Source organism: Diorhabda carinulata, chromosome 11 (assembly GCF_026250575.1).
Source record: "Diorhabda carinulata isolate Delta chromosome 11, icDioCari1.1, whole genome shotgun sequence".
NCBI classification, from domain to species: Eukaryota; Metazoa; Arthropoda; class Insecta; order Coleoptera; family Chrysomelidae; genus Diorhabda; species Diorhabda carinulata.
In genome coordinates, this window is record NC_079470.1 from 6,185,423 (window position 1) to 6,211,869 (window position 26,447).

The 26,447-nt window shown below is 30.0% G+C and overlaps 2 protein-coding genes across 4 annotated transcripts; one reads left to right on the plus strand and one right to left on the minus strand.

Moving 5' to 3' along the window:
* The first annotated feature begins 550 nt into the window (after window positions 1-550).
* Window positions 551-5,536, plus strand: LOC130899342 (transmembrane protein 120 homolog). 3 transcript variants are annotated; one of them, XM_057809228.1, is made up of 8 exons: window positions 552-813; window positions 875-993; window positions 1,054-1,221; window positions 1,289-1,457; window positions 1,570-1,711; window positions 3,799-4,022; window positions 4,084-4,233; window positions 5,255-5,536. In XM_057809228.1, exons 1-8 carry the CDS (start codon window positions 754-756, stop codon window positions 5,288-5,290), a joined length of 1,068 nt encoding a protein of 355 aa, XP_057665211.1. In that variant the 5' UTR covers window positions 552-753; the 3' UTR covers window positions 5,291-5,536. The 3 variants fall into 3 exon arrangements, with proteins under 3 accessions (XP_057665210.1, XP_057665211.1, XP_057665212.1); XM_057809229.1 differs by having other exon boundaries at window positions 5,258-5,536; XM_057809227.1 differs by having other exon boundaries at window positions 551-813; window positions 4,084-5,536.
* Window positions 5,537-17,231: 11,695 nt separating this feature from the next.
* Window positions 17,232-21,186, minus strand: LOC130899619 (hatching enzyme 1.2-like). Its single transcript, XM_057809687.1, has 5 exons — window positions 21,066-21,186; window positions 20,629-20,820; window positions 19,252-19,407; window positions 17,570-17,740; window positions 17,232-17,506 (listed from the first exon to the last, which is right to left on the minus strand). The coding sequence occupies exons 1-5, from the start codon at window positions 21,184-21,186 to the stop codon at window positions 17,232-17,234; spliced, it is 915 nt and encodes a 304-aa protein (XP_057665670.1).
* Window positions 21,187-26,447: the final 5,261 nt, after the last annotated feature.

The following is a 26,447-nucleotide window of genomic DNA, read 5'->3' on the forward strand; positions in this document are numbered from 1 at the left end:
TGCTATTTCTAGATGTTTCTTTCCGAAAGGACCAGGAATTATGAATTTACTTGCTGCTCGTGCTGCCACCGACATTTTATTTATTTAAAAATTTTCTTAAAATCTGACACAAAATATTCCAATTCTATTAATCTCGTTTTAGGAACTGATTATATTTGACAAGTGACAAGACTTATTTTAAAGGTCATATCAATGGGTGTATTCAACCACATCCAAAGAGTCGAATCTCGTTTAGCAAGATAAATTGGAGAACGCACTTTTTACCTTATTACAATGAAATTCTAGTTGCAGCATCTTTTTTTTATGAATTTTGTCAATTTCTATTTCTATGATAGAGTTTTAATATGAATTAAATGAGATTGATTTTAGTTTTTGCAATGATTATGTTCATTCTCATTTTATAAATTGATGAATTATTTTCCATTTCAATTTCCTTTAAAAAATTAGATTAATAAGATAAATAATATCAAAAATCACAAAAACCTGCATGCATTTGGGCTATTTACGTCTAATGTTGGAACGAACTTAGTATCAGTTACTTGTGTCAACTGTCTTTTTTGTTTAGTGACATTCGTAAAATAACAGTGGTCTACTGCTGCATTCAACAGCAGTAACCAAGCAGTAATAAATAATAGGTTCGTTTGAAAGTAGATAATAAGAAACAAAGCAACAGTGCACACATTTACCTATCAAGATTGCCAACGAGCATAATTGTCTTTAGTAAATATACAGTTCTATTTACTAAATTGAACAATGTTAGATCAAGTTCTTGAAGAGTGGGAGGAACTTAATGCTGATTTTAAACAATTAGAAGTAAGTGCTTATTGAATTATTATATATTTATATATTGTTATTATTAAATAAAATATTTTAGATAGATAATAAAACATATCTTCAACAATTAAATGAATTAACTAGTATACAAAAAAAATGCGTAAATCACATTTCTCATCAACGTTATCGAATTGGAGTTTTGTCCAAATCTTTAAGGGAGTGAGTATTTCAAATAACTCACACAATTTTTAATTAATTAAACAATGAATATTTTGTTAGGTTAAAAAAACAAGGAGACGATCCTAAAATAGCGGACATGAAAAGTAACATTCTGACTAGGAAAGCACAATTATTTGATATCGAACAAACGTTACCAAAACAAAACGGCATTTATTTAAAAATTATATTAGGAAATGTTAATGTTTCCATACTCGATAGAGATGAAAAGTGAGTAGTTTAAAATTTGTGTTTTTTTTACATTGTGAGATTTTTAAAATTGAATTTATTTACTTAGATTCAGATATAAGGACGAATACGAAAAATTTAAATTAATCTTGAGCATTATTGGAATAGTTATGGCAGCACTAAATTTTCTCATAAGATTCAGACCTCTGGAACTAAGTTATATATTTTTATTGGTGTGGTATTATTGCACTTTAACCATCAGAGAAAGTATACTGAAGGTAAATTTTTTTTTGTTTTTTTAAACATTTTTTACCTTTTCTATATTGTTTGTTTTCCTCCTTTTATTTTATCACTTTTAAATGATATTTTTGTATATTTCCGATGATGTAGGTTAATGGTTCTCGAATAAAGGGATGGTGGAGGTTACATCATTTTTTGTCGACAGTGGCTGCTGGAATTTTACTAATTTGGCCGGACAACGAAACTTGGTCGTTGTTCAGGAACCAGTTTATGGCATTCAACATTTATATAAGTAAGTTATCTATGGTGCAGAATAATAAACTTCAAATTTTTAATGGAGTTCTGACCAGTCAGTATCAAATAAATGTAGCATGAGTTTCATTGAGATAGAAACAGTCTCAAACAGGCTGGATAAGGCAGAAATAGTCTCAATAGAGCACCAATGCATCTCTAACAGTAATTTACTGCTCCTCAAACACATCTATGCACCTCCGACTTTAATTTATCGCTCCCCAATGGCATCTATGCAACCCTAACAGTAACTTTTATTGTTCAAAATTTCTAAAACGTTGAATAGAATTTTTTTGGCGTTTGAAGGTGCCCTAATGCTAAAATCAAAAAGAAAAATAATAAAAGATTAGAGCCAAGAACAGGTTTGTAAAAAAAAGTTATGGCATCCGGAATTATTGTTATTAAACAAGGAGATCCTGTTAACTATTTTTTTTATTTTGTACATTTAAAATCCTGTCTTTATCGCCACAATGACTTTTATGAAACTGTTAAATCCTTCAGGAGGCGTTTTTCTTTCACATTTACTGGTGTGGTGGCCTCTCATTCAAATCCTTTTAATGTGGATTTAAATGTGGGAAGCAGATAGAAATCGCACGGTGCAAGATCCGGCGAATAAGGCGGACAATGTACAATGATTTGGCACTTTTTGTTAGTGGAAAACACGTTACTCAACTTATCCTTCCCAAATCCGAGCTGTGTGGAGTTTTTGTCAATTCATAAAAAATATTCTCGATTTTAGCGATATCATTAACTGGAACGTCTTTTTGGGAATGTTATAATCAAAAATTTCCTTAATTTCCAATAAAATTTTTCTCAAATTCACTAAATTTATTATTCTATTGTCATATTAAATATTTTTACGGAGACAAGACCATTTAGACGCGAATTAAGGTACGGCTATACTAATTTGTTTACAGTAGGAAGAGAAAGTGACATCATAGGTTTTATATTAACAATTGAAGTTTTATATTTCTTCTGTAGTATCGAACAAACCTTGTATATGAAAATCGAAAAAAAAATCCATAAAAATGATATTTCATTAAAAATTATTATGATAATAATTATATTTTTTTGTGAATTAATCGATTTTTTCTAATTGATTGTAATCGTTGATATTTAATTTTATTACTTAATCAATTAGCTACTAAATGGTTTTAAATTTGAAAAAAAAGTCACCTTTTTCATTAAATAAATGAAATATAATTTATTTCTAATGAAAAAGTTGTTAGTCATATTCAATCACCGATTATCAAAGTAAAATGTTAAAAATTCTATTTCGAATGTCATTATCAATATTTTTGAGGTTAAGACTCAATTTTTCTATCAAAAAAATCATCTAAATCAAAGAAAATTTATTATAATAATAAAAATTCAAACGGTCCTAGGGTTTATGTCCTAGATCAGGGCCAAATCTTGTAAATACCCCCTCACACAAATAATGTCCTCATTCAATAACTCTACTTCTCTAACACTTAACTATTTACTAAATTACGCACTACAATTACCTAACACTTATAACTAATTTATTTAATTTCACCGTTTGGTTCACTTTTTATTTTCTCGATAAGACTTTGGCTCTTATATTAGCGCTTATTTATATACAACGGATTTCTAGATAATCCCGATTCTAAAATGTAAATAAACAAAGAAACGCCGTTTTATGATAGACCGAAATTTAGTATAAACTAAACTATTATCTAACACTTAACTATTTACTAAATTACCAAACACTTGATAAATAATTTATTTAATTTCAACGTTTGGTTTACTTTTTACTATTTCGATATGTTCACTACGCTTTTGGCTCCTATAGTAGTGCTTATTTATATACAACGGATTTCTAGATAATTCCGTTTCTAGAATATAAATAAACAAAGAAATTATTTCTATAAAAACAATTGTAAATAATAAATAATATAAAAACACGATGTAAATAGCTATTAAAAACTATATAAAGAAACATAGTTTTATAACAGGCGCCTTTACCAAAATTTAGTAACGTATATAACAGGACCGGCTTCGTGGTCTATATCAGCGGGCGAGTTCGTCAAAGGACGTTGTTTGTTTTAATGTAAAATTTATTTTTAGGTTTAGTTCAATATTTGCAATTTCGATATCAGAGAGGGGTTTTATATAGATTAAAAGCTCTCGGCGAACGACACAACATGGACATAACCATCGAAGGTTTCCATTCGTGGATGTGGAGAGGATTAAGTTTCTTGTTACCATTTTTATTTATAGGTTATATATTTCAATTGTACAACGCGTACGCGTTGTATGTTTTGAGTTATACAATGTCGACTACCTGGCACGTAAGTTGTAAATATGATACGGGGGTGTTTCGATAAGTAGTGTTAATAATATTTTTTACAGGTACCCGTATTAAGTGGGATGTTTTTAGTACTTTTTATCGGAAATACATTGACTACCATTTCGGTGATACCGTCGAAATTTCACGAAAAAGTCAAATTGAAATATCGAGTGATGAGTCAGAGATTTAGTTCGCAATTATTAAATAGGGAGGTGAGAATTATTCTATTATTAATTTTTTGTTTAAAAAACATTTTTATGTTTCCATCGAACCAATAGAACAAAATTTCAAAAAAAAATCATAGACAAACTTTTAAGATCCGCTATACAAAGGAATTATGTTTCTGAGTGTATTTGATTTACGGTCATGATATAAACAGCTTTCGGATTTACTTTCGTATCTTATTTGGCGTTTTCGGGGTCGTATTGGATTTATCGAATTGGATTGGTTGATTTTCTTTTGGCATTTTTGAAAAGGATTTAATAATTAAAAGAAACGACAATTCTTTACATTCATAAAAACGTATCGAATTCCATAGATAAAATATTTTTTGGTTCGACTTATCGACTGGTTAATATAACCTAACCTATACAGTAAACTTAATATAATGACAAAATGGAATCCGTTACTTCGTTTCCTTTCTCCATCAATCCCCTTCCCCAAAAGAACCTTCTACTTAATTCATTAATACGAATGTAAACCAATCCGAAAAAACCGGAAGTACTAATTCGATAAATGGATTTTACGATTTCGAAAACGTTAAACTAATAAAAAAAATTGGATCCGGGTAAATACGGAAGTATATTTATACAAAACGGATTTCTCGATAATTCGGTTCTAGAAAGTGAACAAACAAATGGGTCCTTTTGGGAAATGATTCTATAATAACGTATTGTATAAATCATGAAAACAATTTTGTCGTTGTTGGAAATTTGTACCCGGCGCGGCCACCATATTTTATATTCCAATTTATATTATCGTACAGGGACCGGTTACACGGTCCCTAACGTGGACGAGTTCGCAACAAATGTATGTTTTCGGTTATTTTAAATATTTTAAACTCAAATGTATTTTGTTCTTCGGTTTTTTTCAAAATAGATTTCATAAAAAAAAATTTTGCAGATTTTCTGGGCCTGTAATATTTTTTCTGGTTATATTTCGCCTTTGTTTCATGTAATAAATTGAAAAAAATAGAATCATGTGATTTTTGAAAAAAAAATTTTTTAATTTCAGCAGACCGATGATACTGATAGTAATAAGCAAGAATAGGGTGGAAATATATAAATATTTAGGTAAAATATCTTCAACTAGTTGAATTGTGATTATAATCTTTTTTTTTTATATTTTTGTTATTATTTTTAAAATTTTTTTTCTTTTTTCATGGTTGTCGACTCGAATGTTTTTTACTGGTAATTAAATATATTTTGTGAATTATAAAATTATATAATAACAAATAGAAATAACTGTAATTTATTTTAATGATTATTGAGAAAATTAAAATAATTTTAAAACGTTTTAATTTTTATTATTAAAATTATTTTTCAAAAAGTGTTCCAATAAGTCACTCACTTGAGAATGTGATCTGGATGTGTACCAACAAGACAAATACTAAAAAACGTTCTGGATGTGTGCCAATAAGTCAATTGCTTAAAAAAGACGTTCTGGGTGTGTTCCAATAAGACAATTGGATTGATCTCGGTTATTAAAAACTTATTTAAATGGTTTACATGTTCAATAATTCACTTGTAATTATTTCTATATATATATATATATATATATTATAATCTTGATCATCGATTTCAAACATTTTAGAAAAAAATGGACGCAAACTTAATTCAAGAAAGATAAAACTTTCTAAAGGATTTGTTGGATTATGATGGTTGGAGTTAGTATAGTAAATATATGGAAAAAAGTTTTAGAAGTGGCCCGGAAGGATGAGGAACCAGAGAAAACCAATTTTTAACTAACAATGATGTCAAAACTCTTAGTACATGCTAAAAAATTCCCATCATAGACAATTGACGACTGGAAAAAGATAAATTTGTGCAAGGATATCAATGGAAAGTTGTTATACGAAGTGAAAACAGACCCTTCTGTATGTCTTGGTTTCATGGATCTTCATGGGAAGAGTTAAGCTTCCAAACTGTACAATTCATCCAAAAATAATAGTTGAAACCTCAGTTTGAGTGCACAACTTCCCTAAAAAGTCATAAAATACCAAATTAGATCATAAAAGGAGAGTTAAGTTTCCAAACTGTACAAGTCATCCTCAAAATAATGCTAGAAACCAAAGTTTGAGTCATAAAATACCAAATTAGCTCCTATGGAGAGAGTTACGCTTTTGGACTGCACAATTAACCCCCAAAATAATGCTTGAAACCCAAGTTTGAGACATAAAATACCTAAATAGATCCTATGAGAAGCATTAAGCTTTGGAACTGCACAATTTACCCCCAAAATGATGCTTGCAACCCAAGTTTGACTCATAAAATAACAATTAGTTTTTAATACAAAAAGAGCGATAATGAATAGAGATTTACTAACGTCAGTTTTCATCCAGTTCACTAAAAACATTCTCTCCAAGACCGCTTCATTGATTAATTCACAGCGTTTTCATATAACACGAAAACCCGTAAAAAAAATTCTACCAGTTTTCACTTATTTGACCGTCGACGGTAAAGCCGATTCATAAGCTTGACTCTTCGGTTGCCGTTGATATTTCCTGTTACAACATTAAAAAGAATTGACATGCATAAGAGTATTCATTTTGCGTTTGTCCCAATTAAAAAAAAAACTCTTCGTTATTATCCATACTATCGTCGATAAATGCAAGTAAAAATACAAAAATATGAATACAAAAAGCAGTACATACGACAAAAATTTTTAGGTTAACAGCAGCAACTTCACGTTTATGAACCGAATGTAGGCAAAAGGAAAGTCAAGAATAACGGCAACCACGACTACTAAAGCTTGTTGTTTGGGTTGTCTATCTCGCAGGAAAATACTAATACCTTTAATGGAATTCCAATACATTCTAAGCAAATTTTTAATGATTTTTCAACAGAACATGTCACTGGAAGCCTAGTTTCCATTGAATATCATTAAATAATACGCTGAAAGAGGCTAAGTTGGAATGTTTGGAACCGTTTCAATCTCTGAAGACAATAACTTGGTGTAATTGTTAGTGTTGGTGTAGTGGTAATGTAAACAGTGTGTTCAGTACCCTGTAAGAGATGAAAATTTGATAAAATACAGAAAATATGCGTCCAATATGGCGTATGCAATATCGGACAATCCTCGTTTTACAAACAATAAAATCAGTTATAGGATAATCGGAATTAGATAAAATCATATTTGGTGCAATTTTTTTTCGTTTTGTTTTTCTTCACAGTTGATGCAAACTTGGGTAACAGCCTTTTTCGTTTTACCGGCGATGCAAAAATAAACGCCAGCAAAGCGGAAAAAGACAAATCCACAAGTTTTTTTCAATAACATTCAATTTACGACGAAAATTCGTTGGTACCTGAAAATATATGTATAAAATATTATCATCACCATCAAGTATTTCAACTAAAGGGTGTTTCAATGAGAACGCAATATTTGAATTGCCCGCCATGTTTGACAGTCATGATTATGACGTGACAGATCGAAATTTGACATTTTGGCTAATGCCATCATTTGCTTTCCTATTTGTGAGCTTTTGGGAATCCTAAAAAAACCAACTTCGTCTCTGTTAGCCCTTTTAGAGCCACCCACGCCTGCACATAATTCCACTTTCAATATCGTGTTTACCACACGCGAAAAATGGCGGAGTCGAGATGTCATCTCAAAATGTCCATTTTAAATTGGCAAAAAATCATCTTGAAAACTTCCGGAGCGGCCCTGTAAGTTTCTATCTCCATTGTTTAGGTGATAAATCGTTCGCATACCAAATATTCTTCATTTTTTTGTTCCTTATTTCAAACGTACATTTGTTTAAATACGATGGGTTTCTTTTTTTCGTAGCGATTTCATAAGAGCAAACTTTTTTGGTCCACTCAGTATTTAACTTCACGCGACCGTCTGGATTCGATACGTTGGTTGCTACACGAATAACTTAACCTAACTTTGATGGTTTTTAATGGGGAATTGATGAAATATTTTTCTCTAATAGGAGACGTAACTTTAACCAACAGTTACAGATATCCAAAAAGTTGATATTTCTTTAAATCTTAGATTATATTTGACTGTTTTTAGACATTTTCGTTCTATCCTGTATAAAACAATCGAAATTAGTTGAAATTAATTATGTGCTAGTTTTGAGTTGTTAATTAGGCATGTTAAACTATGATAATTTTTAGTTGAAATGTGACTTTTAACAATTATTTATATCGTAAAAAATAATAAATTCCAATTTATTTTTCAAGTGAGTCATTACACACGTAATAATGAATTCTTAAAAATATTCTGTTAAGTAAATGTGCTTTTTGAAAAGTATAAAAAATAGTGAAATATTACTTGAAAACGATTAAATTTCTTGCTTGGTTTTCAAATATAAGTTACGGATAAAATCCGTAATTAGATAATACTAGTTTTAACCAGATATTTTCGGTATTATCTTATTATTTCTTCACTATCCGCGTATAGTCCGGTCAATTAATGCTTCTAAATGTTGATTTCAGGTTTCTTCTGTTTTAAAATTAGTTTTTTGTTAAAAATTTTCAAAATAGATTTTATCAATCTCTTAAAAAATATTGAAAAAATCAATTTTAAACCACAGGAACATTAATATATCAAAAGGTCTAAGAAATAAGAAATTAAAGAAATTTAGTCCAGTCAATTTAGATATCAAAATAGTAGTCAAATAACAAAAATTCCCGGAGATCCAAATATTGGTGGAGAGCTGGAGATTTTTTATTTTTTTCTCGAAAACGGTAAGTTCTATTGAAAAAAACCTTAAACCAAAGTTGTAGATCTTGAAATTCTCTACAAAAATGGTACACATGATTTTTTTTCTAAGTTACCATTTCTGAGATATCGCGTTTCTAAGAGTCATATTATACATGGTATGCAGATATAAGGCACGTATTACCTTATTAATGATTATTTTATTGATTTCTTTAGATATTTTAATCAGATGTATAGTCTATTTCAACAGTCATGTCATCTTCGATTTCTTTAGTACAATAGAGGAAGATCCCTGTGATTTTAATGACTCAACCACATTTGATCAATTTATGAACATCCAGCAAAAGGAAAAGAAAGAAGAAGAAATCGAAGAAGACGTGACTGTTGAAATAGACTATAGATCTGATTAAAATATCTAAAGAAATCAAAAAAATAATTATTAATAAGGTAATACGTGGCTTATATCTGCATACCATGTATAATGCGAGTCTTAGAAACGCGATATCTCAGAAATGGTAACTATTAGAAAAAAAATTATATGAACCATTTTTGTAGAGAATTTCAAGATCTACAACTTTGGTTTGAGGTTTTTTTTAATAAAACTTACCGTTTTAGAGAAAAAAATAAAAAACTTTAAATTTTGACCTTTGACCTCGAATAACTTTTGTAGCACATATAGGATCAATGGGGATTTTTAAAACTATATTTGTTATGGTAAACCCCAGCTCTTCACCGATATTTGGAATATTTGGCTCTCCAGGAATTTTTTTTATTTTAAATGTCTATATTTACCAGACTATAATTCTAGATTTAGCTAAAGAAAAATGGTTAAACTACTTAGAGGATAATAATTAAAAGTACTTCAAAATATATTCTTCTTACTTCGGTAGAATTCTCCATGTTTTTTTTATATTTAAAATCGTAATACAGTGCGGAACGAAATTATGTAACATTCTTTCAATTGTACTTAATTCCATTAAGAATGCCAATTAATTTTATTTGAAAACGAATTCACTAGTTGCTAGGTTAAATTATATTTCCAATATTGCAGTTGCTTCCATAAAAATAAATAATATTTATGACCGTAATACAGTGTGGGACGGATTTATTATTTAAAAAAATCCACTCGATTGTTTATCAAATCATTTTAATTACTTTTTTCGTTTGGTTATATTTTGATCAATACTAAACTTCGAATTCACCTTAAATTTCCTCAAAGTTTAATCCCGTTTTTTTAAAATTAATTCTCCCCATTCCGTTAGAGAAGTTTCGTCGATTTAAAATGATTGAATCTGATCAAACTCTTCCCGTAATGTTTCTTTAGAAATCTCGTAGAATTTCCCAAAGTTAGCTCAGTATAATTATTTATACTATACGCCCCCAATTTTAATTTCGTACTTTTAACCATTGGGTACAAGCCCCCCCTGGATTTCTATCAGTAATATAGTACGTATATAATAATCTTGCTGAAATCTTTGAGTTTAATTAGAAAGTTTTTTTTTCGAAAAATTTAAATACCCAACTCAACCAGTTCATTTCTTATTTTCATTTCCAAAATTATTAAACTAATTAAATTTTTGCACCAACCTTCTGAGCTTAACCGTTTTATATTATTATTTAAGTCGACTATCGTTAATTTGACATGCCATTTTCACGTCAGTTGATGGCAAGTAACCCCGTATATTATTTGAAATAAAAAACAGTCGGTTGTCAGCATTTTGACATATGTCATTTTTTCTGGGATACCTTATGTACTATTAGATTGTAATAAGTAACGTGGTACAACTCGTATATTTGTCCTATCAAGACGTCAATTGTTATTATTTTGACATATGTCATTTTCATGTCACTTTTATAAGTTTGTAACATATTAAGTGGGACATCTCGTATATTCTATGTTTCAAGAAGTTATCTGTCATTATTTTGACATATGTCATTTTCATGTCACTTTGTATAAGTTACTGTTAAATAACCTTGAACACTGTGTATAATATTCGAATAAAATATATCTTGTATATACCCTGTATTTCAGATAATTTAAAAAATAGTCGACTGTCAGTATTTTATCACCTCATTTTTACGGCAGTTTGTGATGAGTAGCCTGGGACATCTATTATATTGACATATGTCATTTTACGTCAGTTTGTGACGAGTAGCTTCAAACATTCTGATTGAAAGAATAGTTGATTATCATTATTTTGGCATTTGACATTTTCAAACCATTTTGTTTAAGTTTACAAGTTCTAAGTAATCTGGAACACTTTGTATATCGTTTATTGAAAAAAAAAACGTTTTTTTATAATTGCTATAAGCACTTTAGAGCACACTTTATATTTTTGATAAAAATATAATTATCAACAAACCAATAAAATATTTTCAAAAAATTTACTTCAACAACACTGTAGAACAGAAGAAAAATCTAAATCGACTGTTTTTTTTTGACTCAACAATTCGAATGAATAAAAAAAAACTAACAAATAATGACGGAGATATTGAATGCACCTTCTGTAAATACGCGATTCGTTATCGCGTCGTTGAAAATGCAGTTATTTCCATCGAAAATATACCAAGGTCACCATTGCAATTTTATATTTCTACAATTTGAATATTTCGCATCGAAAATATCTCAATATCACATACATAAACCAAGTCTATAAATTTATTTTTAATATCCATCTGATTGAATACGTGAAAAAAGAAAGGTTATAAAATTAAATATCATCTAAACTTACCGAGGATGTTCGAAATTGATTAATGTAATAAATTTAATCATAATCACTATTATTAAATACAACTAAAATAAATTAATAATAATTGTAAGGCAGTTGGTAAGTATCTGGCTATTGAAACACATTACGTTACGAATGTTAACGTGTCAAATGCGAAACTCAACACGAATAATAATATTTTGTGATGCGGTGTGGGTGTTGGGAATAATTTTTTTTTTATTTTCTAACGAAGCGCAAGGAAAAACGGAAATTCTCGAATTGTACGCGAGCGCCGAGAATATTCATATTTTCGAAAAATTATACACTACAGGGTCGTTCTGAATATTCGAAATACGTTTCAAAAGATTTGGTATGTTGAAAATGATGATGTAAGTATCATTAATTGGAACGGTAGATGAATAGGTATTGAAAATTTATTGCTACCGGGGCTAAACGAAATATTTTAACAGAGTCGATCAATTCGATTCGAATATTTAATAAAGGGGTATAAAATATTTGTTAATTTCAAATGATTTAAAAAAGGATGAAGCTTAAATATTTCCTGGGCAGATACAAAAGATCTAGTACTGAATTTTTCAATAAATGGAAGATTTCAGTTGTTTTTTTTGTTTGGAAAGTAATAGTTTATTGAACAATACATCAATAAGTCGTTTAAATAGTACCTGGGTTTAAAACAGACAAATTTTTATAATATGAAATGTAATTTTCTTCGGAAAATCATGTATAAAAGTGAACTTTTATTATACCTAGATTGATACAAATGCAAATACAAATTTTCACGAGAAATCAACAAAAAAAGTTAAAAAATTAGGAAAAAATTGATGTTAACAAAATTGATTGATTGAATCTAAAGTAGAAGACTATAGAACTGGACTAGGAATAGGCTAGAACCAAACACTCTGAAAGCCTGAGCAACAAACCAAGCATTTTTCAAGCGGAGATTTATCCAATTGAAAAATATTTTCAGTTCAATCAAGGAAGGAAATATCACAAACAGGAAATCATGATAGTCAAGCAGTTATAGAGTTTTAAGCTCCAATAAAATAAAATCCAAACTCTTTTAGAATTGCCTAAAAAAAATAAACGATTAGGGAAGAAAAATTACATCCAACAATAGTTTCCGAGACAAAGACAAGCCTTTCATTGGATTTAAGCCCTTCTGTGGTATTAGCTACAGAATAATAGAAAAAGCATTCGAAAAGAAGGTAGATAAGATTGTAGATTAAAAACAAAATTGTTTTATTTGTGTTTTAATTTGTAAACACTCGAAAACCAAACCAAAACTTTGTGTGTAATTTCCTAATCTTTTCTTGGGCACTTTCGTTTGTGACGTTGATGTTTTTGTAATTAGTTAAAGTCAATCCGCATTATCGCAAGCGTTTTTACACAAGTTTTTATAATATGCAATTGATATTGGACGTACTATACTAATACCTTAGTTTTTTAAGTGATTTTCCTCAAATTTTTCAAACTCAAACCATCACATTTTCACCGAAACGCTTCTTTAATCTATTTTTTTTCAAATTATATTTACCACCAATTTATAAACTATTTTCGTGACAATCTGTATTAGTATTCAATAAATGACGTGGACCAATAATATGGTAGGACGTAATCGCATGTTGAGGTACCATGACGGTACCCGTGGTACGGTTTTAACAATCACACGTTTTTTAACTGAAATTCTGGGTTTTTTTCATAAAAAAATAATCGATTTCAGATAAGAAAAATGATAAACTATTTATTTTTCAATTACAATTTGAATATTTAGAATTTAAATAGGTTAAAAACATTTAGTATGCGACAATCCCACTTGGCTTTAAAAAGCACCAAATTCGATATCACATCAAACTTTTATCTAATTACGACAAAAATTCGAAAAGAAATATATATACAGGGTTGATTAGAACTAAGTACCAAGTAAATATCTGTATCGACGTAAAGGACACTTAGTACTAGTACTGTGGGTAGTTCAGATTTCATCTTTTGAAATTTAGTTGGGACAATCTCTATTATAAACTGGGTAAATCATATTTACTTCAGGTAAAAGTCTGGAGAACGTGTAGGCCACTCAAAGTCTACAGCATCGATTTAGAAAATTCGTTTTACCTATTGATCATTGCAGGAAGTTAAATCATGCTGAAGTCCTTTATGAAATTCAGGAATCATTTGATTTTTCAGTAGATCTGAATACTTGCTACAATTTTTAGAATACAGAATAACTACCGCGTTTACAACTGTTGTAGCATCGTGAAAATACCTCGTATATTCGATAGTATTTAGTTGTTCGTACTACACGCAAAAAATTATCCATAAAAAGGATTTGTTATATTTGTACATCATTTCTTTTTACCACGTTTTCGACCTTAGTCTAATGTTGAGTCAACGTTGGCAGGTGAATGTTGTCGCAAACGTTAGACGTATCGTGTAATTTCGGCTTTAGCTTGTCTTCCCTAGCGACAAATCGATTAATTTTTATTTCAATACTTTTTCCCAGCCCCGTATATATCTAGAAGTAATTATAATGATAATTGATCAATTCAAATCCAATTTCTAATAGAAACATCATTAATTTGAAATTAAAAGCGAAACTAAATCTTTTGTAGTATCTTATTCGTCTTCGTTATTTTTTCCCATTAATATTGTTGGTTTAGGTAGAACAGTGATTGTATCGTAGACTTTATCGAAAACATCGAACGGAATGAAATCTGTAGGAACAGGCCAAACATTATCTAGAATATAAAACAAAAAGTTAGTCATAATATTAATAATTTTTTTTCCTTTTACCTTTTTCTAAATTTCTTTGCGGTACGTGTCTGCTATTTTGAAAATAATCCATCAAATTAATAGTCCGGTTCGATTCAAGAATGGGATCCAATAATTCGATTTCCGGTAGAAAACAACCAAAATTGTTATTTTTGTTTAATCTACATAATTGTCCAGTTCCGATACCGATTCCGTGAAATGATAAAGTTAAATCCTATAACGAAAAGTATAAAAAATTTACATCCGATGAAAATTGACTTTAACCGACTAAAAAAGCTTCAACGTCACAAGCGATATTGATCAAAATAAGATAAGGGAATTCACGTTATTTGGTTTGGTTTTCAAGTTGTCACAGATTAAAACAAAATTGGAAAATTAAAGTATCGTTTAAAATCAAAAAGGCCGCAACGTGAAAATGAAAGTTCTTGGTGGAAGTGGTGGTAGATACCATGTAAATTATCTTGCACGTGGTAATCGAGAAATCTGGTTTAAAATGAAAATAATTGATTCAAAATCAATGTCAAACAAACTTGTAACGTCGTTAATCACTTGTACGTGAATCTGCATAAGAGGAAGTATCTAGAAAATGGATTTTGGTTTTATATAGCTACCAAATAATATGTGAAGAGTTAAGAAAAATTATCGAAGAAAAATTAGATGACGAAATGTCAATAATAACTGTATTACCAGAAGAGAGAATGAAGAAAAAGTATCAAAATGGCCGTTTTTTGTGTATAGTCACCTAAAAGTAGAAAAAAGAAAGAATACAAATAATAGAAACTGTGAGGTATTACCTTCCGAAGAAATAGAAGAAAAAAATTCAGAAAAGGCTGCTTTTTATAGAAGCTAGCAAAGAAGAAATCAAAAATGGTTATTATTATTTAAAAAAGTCGTATAACAACAGAAAGAAAAAGTTTTTTGTACATACTTATCAAAGAAGAAGTGACAAATTTGACTATTTTTTGCATATCTACCAAATAAGATGTAAAAAACGAAAAAAAAGTACCAAAAAACTCATTTTATCATAAATCAACCAAAGAAGAAGTTTTAAAATAAAGACGATGAACTTGATAATTCCATCCATACAAAGTAACGTTGGAAAAATGTTACAATCAAAACGATTGTAATTTTCTTGTATTAATGGAAACGACATAATTGTAGATGCTGGTCACGTAACAATCCTCGTTGGATGCTCCAATCCAATACCTAATATCCAGAAAAATTCAACACTAGGGGACAAAATAATTTTTCTTTTTTTTTCACTTTCTTACATAAAACTTACTCTGTATATTAACTTTTGCGGACTAGTTAATTTGACGTATCTATCGAATATGAACTTACCGGTGATTCTTGTGTTTTAGATGAAACATTCAATCTATCAGATCGCAATTTAGAAGTGCCGTCATACTCATTAACTATTTGGTTAACTAAATTATATATTTTCAAAACGCAATTTATTGTTATTTGCGTTAAACTCATTTCAGACTTAGCTGCAGTTTCTGATAGGGTTGGTGGTATTCCATAATAGTATCCCCAATCGTTAATTGATCTCTAAAACGTTTCAAAATAATATGAGTAGTATTAAAAATTCGATTTCTAGTCCAGAGAACTGTCGTTTGAACAATTTTCAAGGAAAAACAGACTGAAATGAAAGAGAAATCTTTTCGTACACAACTCTCATCAGGAACTACTCGATACTTAGTTAAAGTTGAAAGAATAGAGTTGGGAAAAAACGAAAAACTGTAGCTAATCTTCTAACTTTTCCCTGATCCCTGATCTTGTTGATGTAACACCAAACAATGAATGATCTTATACGATTTAAAGAGGTAACAAATAATTTCTAGTGGAACATATCGATTAATCAACTTTCGTACTTACTCTGTTTATGTGTGCAATCATCGTAAGAAGTTTGATTTGTCCAAATTTTTTATCGTAATTCTCGTGTTCAAATAGATACTTTAAATGTATATGTATGATGTCCTCGTCGCCCTAAAATTTGTATCAACGTTTGAATTTATCTATTAAGATGAAGATATCAATCGGCGAAATCGATTTTTTATCTCAAAGAATATCGCACATCAGGTTTCTAGGTGTAAAAATTTGTTTAGGCTTAACTTTATTGAGGACGAAGTGTGCCTCTATTCCGTTATCTCAAAAACAGCAGCATCGATCTGAAAATGGCGTACTGATCTTCTATTTGAATCAGAGTGGTCTGAACTGCGATCGCAGCGCCGCCGTTGATACAAATAGAAACGAAACTTACATTGCCGATGTACCTCGTATCTAGCGATTGGAGTTTATATATAAATTGTCCATTTCAAATAAACTTACTTCTATTAAATGTATAAAATGCTTAGGATAGACTATCAGATATCCCGTTAATTTTTCAAATCCGCCATCTTGTTGATTAGTTTTATTAATAGTATATGAAAAAAAATTTATTATTTCATCGTACGAATCTGACGTACAAAAATTGTGATATCCAATGTAAACGAGTCGATGCAAAAAAGTAATCTGGAAATAATTGAAATTCTTGTTTGACGAAATTGATTTTGTCAATGCACTTACCCTGCCTGCTAATTCAAAATTTTTACATAAAATATCGTAAGCAGTTTCTTGAGTATTCACCGCCTCTTTTTTAATCACTTTCTTTCTAATATTCTTCACGTTTATCTTCTCCATTTTCTATTATTATATTTGGTAACCAAATCGTAATAATAAGTTTGATCGATTAGAAAGTAACGACCCCATTTAAACCCTTCGATATTTAATGAAAACAACGTTTTTATATAATTTATTTAATAAATAAACAAAATGATTTATAATAGTTAAACGCCTAAAAAATTACATATATTATAATATTTTCTTCTCTTTCTAGGATTTTTAAAACAACCATACAAATCGTTTAATTTCAAACAATCTCCCTTCGACATCGATTTTCTTTGACCTATCGGTCTGGAATGCGGTTGCTTAGCTGTTATTGTGGGTTTACCTTTTTTCTTCGTGAAAAAATACCTTCCGTAATGCATAATGGAATCATAATCGTATTCGAAACTGTATGTTGTGTTGTCTAAGCTCTGTTTCTCGAAATTCGATTTAAAACCTGTCGCAGAAAATTTCAAAATAACAAAATTATTGAATATTGCAAACGAAAACTATTTCTTACGTGGAATAATGTTTTCGGTATGTATTTTGACGAATTTGTCTCTATCCCATCTGGATTGTTCGTGAAATACCCCTAAAGCATGCATCAGTTCGTGTATAGCTCTGCCTTCGGTACCGAGACAGTTTGGTCCCTTTCTATCGGGAGCTTGTAAACTGACTATTTGAGCACCTCCTGTAGAAATTTGAAATTTCAGAAACAATTAAGCTGAACAATTAAAATATCAGGTAGCGAGAACCTCAAAATTAGTACTTATGATGAAAGAAACTTTTCAAATAAGTCCTAGTTTCAACGTTTCGGATTTTTGTGGAACGTCTAATATCTGGTATTCTCGAAGAGCCCCATATTAGTGAAGGTAATAAAAGTCTATTAAAACTTGATCCAGAATAAAAAAAGAACAGATTGTATCTATTCTATCGCCTATTGAAAAAAAAATGTTTCTCAACATTTTAAATTCCTGAATTTCGAATGGCCGATAAAACAGTTTTCTATTACTTTTGTCGCCATCTCTGCTTGGGAGGAAATATTCATCTCGATATTTTTATTTCTTAGATTGCAAAAGAGCGATAAAATAGTTTTCTATAATATATACCGCCATCTCTGATTGAAAGGAAATATATTGTCCATAATTTAAATGGCCGATAAAACAGTTTTCTTTTACTTCTATCGCCATCTCTGATTGGGAGGAAATACTCTTTTCAATATTTTTAATTTCAATAGTCGATAAAATAGTTTTCTATAATATCTACCTCCATCTCTGATTGGAAAGAAATATGTTTCTCCAAAATTTGAATGGCCGATAAAATAGTTTTCTATTACTTCTATCGCCATCTCTGATTGGGAGGAAATACTCTTTTCAATATTTTTAATTTCAATAGTCGATAAAATAGTTTTCTATAATATCTACCTCTATCTCTGATTGGAAAGAAATATGTTTCTCCAAAATTTGAATGGCCGATAAAATAGTTTTCTATTACTTCTATCGCCATCTCTGATTGGGAGAAAATACTCTTTTCAATATTTTTAATTTCTATAGTCGATAAAATAGTTTTCTATAATATATACCACCATCTCTGATTGGAAGGAAATATGTTTCTCCATAATTTAAATGGCCGATAAAATAGTTTTCTATTACTTTTATCGCCATCTCTGATTGAAATATAATATCCTGGTATTGATGGACGATATATCGTTTTCTTTTATTGGAAAAAATATTTTTCTAAATTTAAGAATTCTTTTTAAATGAAATTTGTTTCTCGTACGACTAAAGCTAGAAGGGAAATAACTTGATTAATTGAGTTTAGATAACTGTTTTAATTCTGGAACGAGACTAAATAATTTATTTTTCTTTTCTCTGTAACTTGACCTTTATCTACGTAATTACGTTGTTCAAGTGTTTAATACGTAAGAGCTTACTATAATATTTTAGAAATTCAGTTTGTTAACTACAGGAAGGAAATTAAGTTGATAGATTATGAATAAAAAAATTTCAAACAGATTCTATAAATTCTTGTTGTATTGAAATAAATAATTAAAACTACGGTGTGTTACAATGGCAAACGCCACCTATGGCTGCTGCCCAAAATTATTTGTATAAATGTATGTTCACACCATTCGTCAAATCTACTGCCTCCCAAAAACATTCTTGATATATTTTTACATATTTTTATACCAAGTATACTTACCGAAACGCCCAACAAAAGACCAACAACCTTTTGGATACTTAATGGGCCAGATAAGAAGGTAATCCTTGCTGGTACCATTCCACGGAACAAATCTTATACAAGTCATAAAATTGATAATTTTTATTGCTGTTAAAATTGTCACTCGTTCGGATGGTTCTAGAGAGAAAAAAAAATTTAAAAGATCCAGAGTGTAAATTAATAATGTATAGGGTGAGGCTTAAATACAAGAACGAGCGTTCAAATTGAGGTTCAACTAAAAGAATGAACGTTCTAATTGAGGCTTAACTAAAAGAATGAACGTTCTAATTGAGGCTTAGCTAAAAGAATAAACGTTCTAATTGAGGCTTAAATACAAGAACGAGCGTTCAAATTGAGGCTTAAATACAAGAACGAGCATTCAAATTGAGGCTCAAATACAAGAACAAGCGTTCAAATTGAGGCTTAGCTAAAAGAACGAACGTTCTAATTGAGGCTTAACTAAAAGAACGAACGTTCAAGTTGAGGCATAACTAAAAGAACGAACGTTCAAATTGAGGCTTAAATACAAGAACGAGCGTTCAAATTGAGGCTTAAATACAAGAACGAGCGTTCAAATTGAGGCTTAGCTAAAAGAACGAACGTTCTAATTGAGGCTTAACTAAAAGAACGAACGTTCAAGTTGAGGCATAACTAAAAGAACGAACGTTCAAATTGAGTCTTAAATACAAGAACGAGCGTTCAAATTGAGGCTTAAATACAAGAACGAGCGTTCAAATTGAGGCTTAAATACAAGAACGAGCGTTCAAATTGAGATTCAACTAAAAGAATAAACGTTCTAATTGAGGCTTAACTAAAAGAATGAACGTTCTAATTGAGGCTTAGCTAAAAGAACGAACGTTCAAATTGAGGCTTAGCTAAAAGAACGAATGTTCAAATTGAGGCTTAAATACAAGAACGAGCGTTCAAATTGAGGCTTAACCAAAAGAATGAACGTTCTAATTGAGGCTTAACTAAAAGAACGAACGTTCAAATTGAGGCATAACTAAAAGAACGAACGTTCAAATTGAGGCATAACTAAAAGAACGAACGTTAAAATTGAGGCTTAAATACAAGATCGAGCGTTCAAATTGAGGCTTAAATACAAGAACGAGCGTTCAAATTGAGGCTTAACTAAAAGAATGAACGTTCAAATTGAGGCTTAAATACAAGAACGAACGTTCAAATTGAGGCTTAACTAAATGAACTAACGCTCAAATTGAGGTTTAACTAAAAGAACGAGCGTTCAAATTTAAAACTGGAGTTATTATTTTGTTTTCTTTTTTGTTTAAATAGATATTAACATCGGAAGAGTAATTAGGGTTATTGTTTTTTATATACAGTGTGTCTATATTTACTAACCATATAGCGGACTAATCACATAAGGAACGATTCCTTTTAGCCACAATTTATCTGGGAATTTATCAAATTTAATTCCTACCCTCCAATAGTCATAAAAGTCGTTGGTAAGAGCCATATCTCCTTGGAACAGTCCTGGAGACAATTCTGGATCCAAAGATTCTTCTTCTAAATATTTTCCGTTTGTCGATTTGACTAAAAAATACGAATTCACAAATATTGTTGACATAACTAGCTATATACTGAATTGATCTTGATCAATCTTCCTGTTTTTAAGTCCCTTTTCCGAAAAAATCAATTTCGAAAAACGATTTATGGAGAAAAACTTTTTTTCGATTAATATTTTTTAAACAAACTTTACAACTATAATATTGTTAGTAATTCGAGAGGATACAGAATATTTTTAATTGAAAACATTCATTTTTCAAGTATAAACTAACCGATATCGGGAACTGGTGGAAACATCACGTCCGGAACAGGAGGAATTTCAAATTTCGCAAAACAAAAACCAAACGATATAATAAACAAAAAACACGACAATTTAGTGGTAATAAACTTCATCTTGATAGCTATAGGGGTACACACACACACACACCTACATGTTTAAATTTCGAATAATAACTAGGGCAGAACCGCGTTGAGGAAGTGTCAATCGGATACTAGTACTTTAGAAATTTCAATTTTCAATACCGTAACAATTTGGTGGATGAACGAACGTCTTGTCTTCATTTCCTCTTTAATTCAACAGAGACGGATTCTAAGATATATTTGATAAATATGGTTGATAGTAAATAAATTAAAGTGCATAATTTGATAATGCAAAATCGACATTTTCCAATTCCAAGATTAGCCAAATAAAACAAAAGTTGTTGTCTCATATTCTCTGATAATAGAGCATTTTTGGAAGCGGTAATATTTACTTTAGTCTCATTATCTCTTTAACGTGTTTTTTCTTTTCTACCGATGGATCTTTTGGTGTGTAAACACGAAGAAAACATCTATTATCGGTTATTTAATACATTCTGAATTGAATGGTATTAGTTTATTGAAACGTAATTCAACCCTTTATAATCAGATTTAACGACTTATTTATCATTCTGATGAGAGAAATTGTCGTTAAATTTTGCTAAAAAATGAGAACTACGAAAGTTGCTAGTTAAAATTTGAGATATGGCAACGCTGCAGTGAATATGTAAAATCTGACCTTGTCATCATAAAGTTTGACATTTTTAATGCCGGAAGAGCTCGAGACGTATTGTCGTACGAATGCTATTTATGCAATTATAGATATTTTTTATTATTTGTCTATCTCAAAGCTTAAGTAGCGACTCTGATACTACTTAGCCTATTAGGCTAGTTGACAAAATTTGGAAATTAGTTTGAAACTATAGCTTAGCATCTATTTCACTCCAAAAATATATTATTTTAAGAAAAATAGGTTCTTTACGTTAGTATTTTGAGTTTTTAGAAATAAATTTGAAATTGACCGCGAAAAAAGGCCAAAACTGTCATGGCGTCTTGAATGACTTTACACTTCGTGAAACAGCCATGTTTGTTTATAATTGTGTTTTTTATAAATAATAAATTCTTCGTATTATAAATATTGTATAGTGCTCCAATGTGAAAATACAACGATAAAAACGCCAGATAAATTATTCATACACGTTCCAAACAATAAAGAAATACGAAAAAAGTGGTTAAAAATTCCACAAATTATTTCTGTGAACATCATTTTGATGTAAATATTAAACAAAGCTCGATGTATCTATTTATAAATGTACAAAATCTACCATAATATACCATAATATACCATACAAAATGTTATGACTTATAATTGAGTTAAAGTTATTGAAATTTTGTATTCGCTAACCTCAAAATCAGTTAAGTATTTTATTCCACAGTGAGTAAATGCGACTTTTAACTACTAATTAAATAAGACTTTGTTTTTCTTCATATATAAATTTTAACACTGCGAACTTTTGCAAAAAAATTCGTCAATTTTGGTCAAATTACTGCAGTTTGCTTTGTTAAATTCTGATTCCATGGCAAATTATACCTGTCTTTCAAAATTAAACTAAAAACGAACTTTATTAATTTAACAATAATTACTGAAAACTCGAAATCACTTGGTCACTTTATACGAAAATGACAGCTACAACATGGCGTTTCGCGCGGAGTGACGTCATGCTTTTCTAATTGGTGTTTAATGTCACGTGATTAAACGTTTCATTTTGTCGATTCTATTTTCTAAAAATATTTTTTTATTTTTGCGGAAAAGTTGTTTTTTATTTACTAATTATCATGGATAATCATTAGAAACTCAAAGTCATCCGATTTATTCTTAGTGGAAACAAGCCTATTACAATATTTAATATAACTGATATATATGTAATGGTTGAAGAGGTTAAAAATTGGAAACTTTTCAAACTAGCCTCGTATACGCAAATATTCTATTTATTTTTTTATTAGAATTTATAATTTGGTGAAAATTTGATGGTATTTAATTTTCAAAAGCAGTTCGTCCCTGCTATTTCAATATTTTGAGACCACGACCTACATAAAAGCTATTCGTAGTTTGTTATAGTTGACAATCATCTTGGTTGTTTTGCAGAATATGTTGGTCATCCACTTTCAATTTTTTTTTTATTCATCAATCGACACAGCGTCGTTGTTTTCGAATTGTGTTGGTTTAGATACATTTATTTTTTGTTATATCGCAAATGGAAGTATTGTTCGAAATAAAATATTACTATTTTTTCTGTATGAAATTTACTTATAAATAAATCACATCATTATACATTATGTTCGACTAAATAAAAACAATCAGAAAACAATAAAAAACTCAAGTTTCTTGTTCAAAGTAACTAATAATAATTCACTAATAAACACTCTGATTCAATTTACTTAAAATCACAAATCTTTGTTTTTTTTGACGAAGTAAGATATAATGGGATTCATAAATATGCCAAAAACTGATATTTTTTCATTTTCAATATAGAAATATACGAAAAAAACTATCTTGAAATAAATAATCAACTGGTTTTGATAATCCTTTCAATCAAATAATTAAATTTAACATTATATCAATCATTAAGAAGATTGGTTAAAATGGAAGATCATTTTAGGGCGATATAAAATAAAATTTTCATTTAGAATTATTAAAAAAAATAATACCCGTAAATTGAGAAAATGAAACGTATTTTTATATATTTTTTTCGAACCATCCTGTCATCTTGAATATTTAAGTTATATATTGGATCAAGAAAATCTATTCAAAATGTCCTGAAGCTTAATGCTAAAATTTCGGAAGAAAATGTTGTATTGGAAATTAAAATAAATCCCAGATATTCGGAGGGAGTTTAAGTCCAGTGTTTATAGTGACATTTAGGGGCGTATTATGGATCCCAATTTCCAAGTCGTCACAAATAATAACTACACTTCAATTTTCTTATGTTTTCTATCTATATTTTTTCCCTAGTTTATACAAGAAATAGTTTAGACCATCGAACACATCCTAAAACAATGGAAGGCTACGGAAAATAATTTAGAAAGAAGACTTTTACATTGAATTTGTACATTATTTTCTTGGGTGTTTTCCTTCTTTTTATCATTTTATTACGGTTTTGTCTACAATAAAAACAAAACTAGTTCGAATTATTTAGAAAGTGAATACAACACGAATTAACATGAATTTAAATGATGTATGTTTGTAACTGAGTTATTGAACACAATTTTGCGCGATCTGATTAAATTTACATAATATATGAGATCGGGAAAAACTATTTTCTTATCCTAAAATCCTATTTACAAAACAGGAGCATTTCCAAGTAAAATTCCTATACCCAACTACAAACATGCATTCGATTACATCAGGTGTGCCACAGGGATGCGTACTGGAACCAATTCCGTATCTATTTCTATTTCCCAAGACCCAGCCGCACCATCGCGAGTAAATAAACTTGGACGCCATCTTCATCGGGTTCAAACAGTAACGCACTAAAGTAAATAATAATCAATATTCTTTTGTCATTTGTCCAACTGTCATTTGTCCAACTGTTATTTCTTACGTACATGTGGATAAGAGACTTGGTTGGCGAACAAACATGCCCATGAAGCGTAAATAATTAGGATTGAGACTCAGTCAACTATATTGGATAATACGTGATGATGCGATGCAAATATGGGTCCAAATTCATCATCTATAAATTTCTAAAAAGGTTTTAACACAAATACAATCACAACCGAAGGTAAAATAATGATTGTATACATCAAATATAACCTCTAGTATAATCTATGGTTCAGTGGTGGTGTGATGGAAATTTATAAACTTCGTAAAAAACAAAAGGAATTTCACGAAAATATGACAGCGCTGAGAATCGTCAGAAAAAACCTGCAGCCTGTAGAATTGTTCATAAAAGATCTAGCTTCAAAGACGCTCTCTCCATCATAAAAGATGATGAAATATCAATTTTCACAGAAGTATTTTCAACGGAATTGAATATCCAAAAGTTGTGGAGACTCAAAACTGAAAGTAATATCCTTCAAGCGGAAATTTATGCAATAAAAATGACTGCCAAACTGTAAACGGAACGTGGTGAATCAAACAAAAAGCTTTAAAAACATCAACATCAAAAGTGGTAACGAGCTGTCGCTCCCCTAGATTCGTGACTTTAAAATAGACATCTGTCTGGTACCTGGATGATATGAAGTAGAGAGAAACTTTGAGGAATATAGGTTTGCCGAATTGAGACTAGAGAAAAGGATTATAATGCTACCGAGGGAATTGTTGAAATATCCTGTTGACGTTAGACTCAGAAGTGATTCCACGATATCCAGAACGATTTGGCTCGATGAAAAGAGAAAAGAAAACTGTTGGGAGTGATAATGGACAACTATTGCAAACATCTTGACGGATACATGTCGTCAAATATTGGGGGACGATCCAATAGATTGCCTCGAAAAAAAGGAATTGAAAATCATCATTCTGGATTGGAAATGCTTAAAAATGCTCTATAAGAAGAAAAAAAAAAATGGGAGGATGATAACTATTGATCTTTTCTATGATTTGGAAAATAAAAGGTAAGACCATGGGTCTGAAACCTCCGAGTGAACCGAGCGAGGCCCCCGGTACTAATCGATTCTACCAGTCTCCAGTTGAACGAAATAATGAATTTAGTTATATATGTATATATAGTTAGAATATAAGGAAAAACTGTTTTTCTTCGGGTTATAAATTATCGTTCATAATTATTTTCGGTGTATCCGTTATCTAATTAAAATTTGAAAAAAGATTTTTAAGATCTGTTGTTACTCATCGCTCAGACAACCTTCAAATACTGTTATCGTCTAATTAAGTATAATGTTGCGTAAATTATTAAATTTTATATTACACAAACCAATTAAAACACACTATCGAAGGTTAATTATAAGTAAAATATTTATCGTTACTTAACAAGCTGCTTTTTTTTGAAAAATAAATTAGTGCGAGAATTTAATCTATTTTTAATACGTTGTTTTGTTTCCTGAAACTGATTATGACCTAAATGTCAGTAAATTTCGAAAATTAAAAAATAATTTTTAAAGTAAAACTAAACAATAGCGGAATTATGAAGAAAATATTAAGTATTACGAAGTGGATCAGAGTTAAGGGTAATTACGAGGTGGTGAAAGATAAACAACGCGAATGGGAGATCAGTAAAAGATAAATCACCAGGATCAATATACGTCACATCCGGAATGTAGTGAGATGGGCGAGAAATCGGCTAAAGGAATGAAGAGACCACGTGGACAGAATGGCAAATACATCTCGACTACCAGGACGA

Excerpts from the sequence above, each read along its gene's own strand:
- LOC130899342 (XM_057809227.1), top strand. The coding sequence starts at position 754 with ATGTTAGATCAAGTTCTTGAAGAGTGGGAGGAACTTAATGCTGATTTT. Across the intron at positions 994-1,053 it reads TTGTCCAAATCTTTAAGGGA|GTTAAAAAAACAAGGAGACG; the intron begins GTGAGTATTTCA and ends ATATTTTGTTAG. Across the intron at positions 1,712-3,798 it reads GGCATTCAACATTTATATAA|GTTTAGTTCAATATTTGCAA; the intron begins GTAAGTTATCTA and ends ATTTATTTTTAG.
- LOC130899619 (XM_057809687.1), bottom strand. The coding sequence starts at position 21,186 with ATGAAGTTTATTACCACTAAATTGTCGTGTTTTTTGTTTATTATATCG. Across the intron at positions 19,408-20,628 it reads TGTGATTAGTCCGCTATATG|AACCATCCGAACGAGTGACA; the intron begins GTTAGTAAATAT and ends TTTTCTCTCTAG. Across the intron at positions 17,741-19,251 it reads GTCTTTTGTTGGGCGTTTCG|GAGGTGCTCAAATAGTCAGT; the intron begins GTAAGTATACTT and ends AAATTTCTACAG.